The sequence below is a fragment of the Neopelma chrysocephalum genome, unplaced genomic scaffold (genome assembly GCF_003984885.1).
Source record: "Neopelma chrysocephalum unplaced genomic scaffold, ASM398488v2 Primary Assembly neopelma1_124, whole genome shotgun sequence".
NCBI lineage: Eukaryota > Metazoa > Chordata > Aves > Passeriformes > Pipridae > Neopelma > Neopelma chrysocephalum.
Window position 1 is genome coordinate 1,690,587 of NW_020897786.1, and position 3,110 is coordinate 1,693,696.

Consider the following 3,110-nt stretch of genomic DNA (forward strand, 5'->3'; position numbering starts at 1 on the left):
GATGGGATGAAGGAATAATGGGGTCTCAGTCCCTCAGGGTGTCCCCATGTCCCCATCCCCACCACTAAAACCACCCTGCTTTGGTGCTCCTGCCTCTCCAGGGCTGGGACCCAGCACTGCCGGGCACAGGGAGGAGAAGCAGCTGCCCTCTCGGAAAACTGCTGGAGCTGGGATTTTTGGGCTAAGCCCGGCACACCTGCACAAACAGCGCGGCGGGAGTGGGCCGGCCTTTTTTTATTATTCTAATTTTCACGGTGAAGAAGAAGGAAATCTTCTCTGGCAGCTCCCAGGGCAGGCCGAGGGGCCGAGGAGGAAAAACAAACATTTTCCTGCTGTGGTTGTCCCGTTTCGGAGGCGATGGCGGGGGGGCTGCCAGGGCTCTCACTTACAGGAGGTGGGAAAACGCTGCCTCAGCAAAAAAAGTCAGGATTTGGCCAGCTGGGATGGGGACAGTCGAGTTCCCTGCTGTGCTGAGGGGACATTTGTAGGGTGGCGAGGATCCTGCCATCCCATTAACTCCAGCGACTCCGGCACTTGCGGTTTGACCCTTCACTGCCGAAAATCAGGCGCGAGACCCTACAATAACAGCGGGGCCATCCAGGGCGAGCTCCGTCGTGGGGGGAAAATAAAACTCCCCGTTGGTAAAGGAGTCGGATTTCTCTCTGGAGCGTCCAAGAATTTATTATAAACAACAGTGGGGAGGAAAAGCTGTTTTATAAATGATGACAAATGTTCCTCTCGCAGGCCCTGGGGTCGTTCTCCGTTGCTTTTTTTATTATTAATTTTTTTAAGGGAGGGGGGAAAGTCTTTCCAAGCTCTCCTGATTTTCTTGCCCCCGGCTTGTGAGGCCCCCCCTGGGCATTACATCAGCAGCGATGACCAAGCAAGCGGGGCAGGAAACGAGCTCCAATGGAATGACGTGATCCCTCGAGGGAAGGCAGGCCCAGAAACAAGGAGGCATTGTTCTTCTTGTCCAAGGAAAAATAGGGAAAAAAAGGAAAAAAAAAGGAAATGTGCTGGAAACTGTCTGGGAGCAAAGAGCGGGTGAGGCTGGAGCCCCTGGGTGCCTTGAAAGGGGATGGGGACAAGGATGAGGATGGGAATGGGAATGAAGATGATGGGGATGAGAGTGGGGACAGGAGCCAGGATAGGGATGGGCAGGAAGGTGAGGATGGGAGAGGGGTGGGCAAGAGGAGGTGAGGATGAGGAGTGATGATGGAAATGGGGATGGAAACAGGACTGGGAATGGGGATGGGCATGAGGATGGGAATGCGGAAGAGGATGAGGGGTGAAGATAGGGATGGTGATGAGGATGGGAAGGAGGATGGGGACAGGGATCTGGATGAGGAGAGGGCTGGGTGTGAGGATGGGGATGAGGAAGGGGATGAGGATGAGGGGTGAAGACAGGCATGGGGATGAGAGTGAGGAAGATGACAACAGGGATGGGGATGTAGATGGGGACAGGGATGGAGAGGAAGATGGGAGACAGATGGGGAGGGGGGTTGGCATGAGTATGAGTATGGGGGGGTGGAAGGGGATGAGGGTGGGGACTGGGACAGGGATGGGGCTGAAAACAGGGATGAGAATTAGGAGAGGAATGGGTGTGAGGACAGGGATGGGAAGGGGATGAGGATGAAGAGTGAAGATAGGAATGGCCTTGAAGATGGGGACAGGAATGGGGATGGGTATGGATGAGGAGGAGGTGGGAATGGCAATTAGGATGGGCATGTGGAAAAGGAGGAGGGGTGAGGATGGCAATGGGTTGGGGACAGGGGTGGCGACAAGGATGGGGGATGAGGGTGAAGATTGGTTGTAGATGGAGATGGGCAGGAGGACAGGGATGGGGGTGAGAACAGTGCTAAGGATGAGAATGGGGGTAGGCTGGCGAGCCTGCAGCAAGGACAGACCCTAAGCAGAGGTTGTTGCGGAGCAGGACTTTGCAGAGGGCTGGCAGAAGGGAAACTGAGGCACAGAGTGCCTGGGGAGCATCCCTCTCTCTCCCAATCCTTCTTGAGGGGCAGATGCCGGGGCACTTTCTGCGTCAGTGGTGGTGGAGGAGCCTTTGGGAAGGGGAGGTGTGAAAGGGCATTGCTGGGGGGGGAGTTCCAGCTCTCTTAGGGCTCCGTAATAGTTTTGGAAACCGAGGCAGCCCCTGTCTGTCCCTACATCTGTCTGTCTGTCTATCTGTCTGTCTGTCACAGGTCACTTCAGTGTGGCCCCAAGCACAGGGAACTGTTGAGAATTCAAGGAGATGAGGGATAACAGCAAGGGCTTCCTGGGGTTAGCTCTGTATTTTCACTCCTGTTTTGGGGTGAAAAATAGGAAACAGGGAAGGAAATAGGGATTCTCCCGTCTTGGGGGTCATGTCAACCCTGTCCCTGACTGCCACAGGGGTGGGGGGCTCGGGGGAACCCCAGAATCCCTCTCAGGGGGGCCGGGCAGGGCTGAGTGTAATCGCTTCCAGGAGGATGGGTTGAGCAATCCCGCTGCAGGAAAATGGAGGATTGGGATTTGCCAGCGGGAGCTGGGAGGGAAGGGGAGGGGAAGGGAGGATTTTCCATCTTCAGCTTAAAATTAAAAAAACGTGGTGGTGACCGAAGGAAAACTTCCCCCCTTGGCCGCTTCGAGGAGAGGACTGTGGTGTCCCCAAGCCTTGTCCCCAAGCCCTGTCCCTGTCCTCAGGGCTGTCCTCATCCTCCTGGCAGGTCTCCCTGACTTGGTGCCGGACCCCAACTATGTGCAGGCGTCCACCTACGTGCAGCGAGCTCACCTGTACTCGCTGCGCTGCGCTGCCGAGGAGAAGTGCCTGGCCAGGTAGGAACAGCTTTCCTGGGGGTGACATGTGGCCTGGGATGAGGGGGACATGGGGACAAAGCGGGGAGAGAGGGGGGACCCGGGGAGTGCAATGGGGGATGTGCTGATAGGGGAGGAGGATGAAGGCGGGGGATGAAACGGGAAAGGGAAGGAGAGGGGAAAGTGAGGAGGGACGGGGAAGAAGGAAAAGGATGAAGGAGGAGGGCAGAGGGCAGGAGAAAGAAGGGAGAAAGGGAAGAGGAAAGGGGAAGAATAGGAAAGAGGGATGGGGAAAGGAATGATAGGGAAGAGGAAAA

The 3,110-nt window shown here is 56.2% G+C and overlaps 1 protein-coding gene across 1 annotated transcript in view; it reads left to right on the plus strand.

Annotated features, from left to right (window-relative positions):
* Positions 1-3,110, plus strand: part of LOXL1 (lysyl oxidase like 1) — a 9,197-nt gene that overhangs the window by 3,573 nt on the left and 2,514 nt on the right. The window contains exon 2 of the mRNA XM_027697984.1: positions 2,706-2,814. Within this exon, the coding sequence (XP_027553785.1) occupies positions 2,706-2,814 (109 nt within the window). The remainder of the gene's footprint in view (positions 1-2,705; positions 2,815-3,110) is intronic.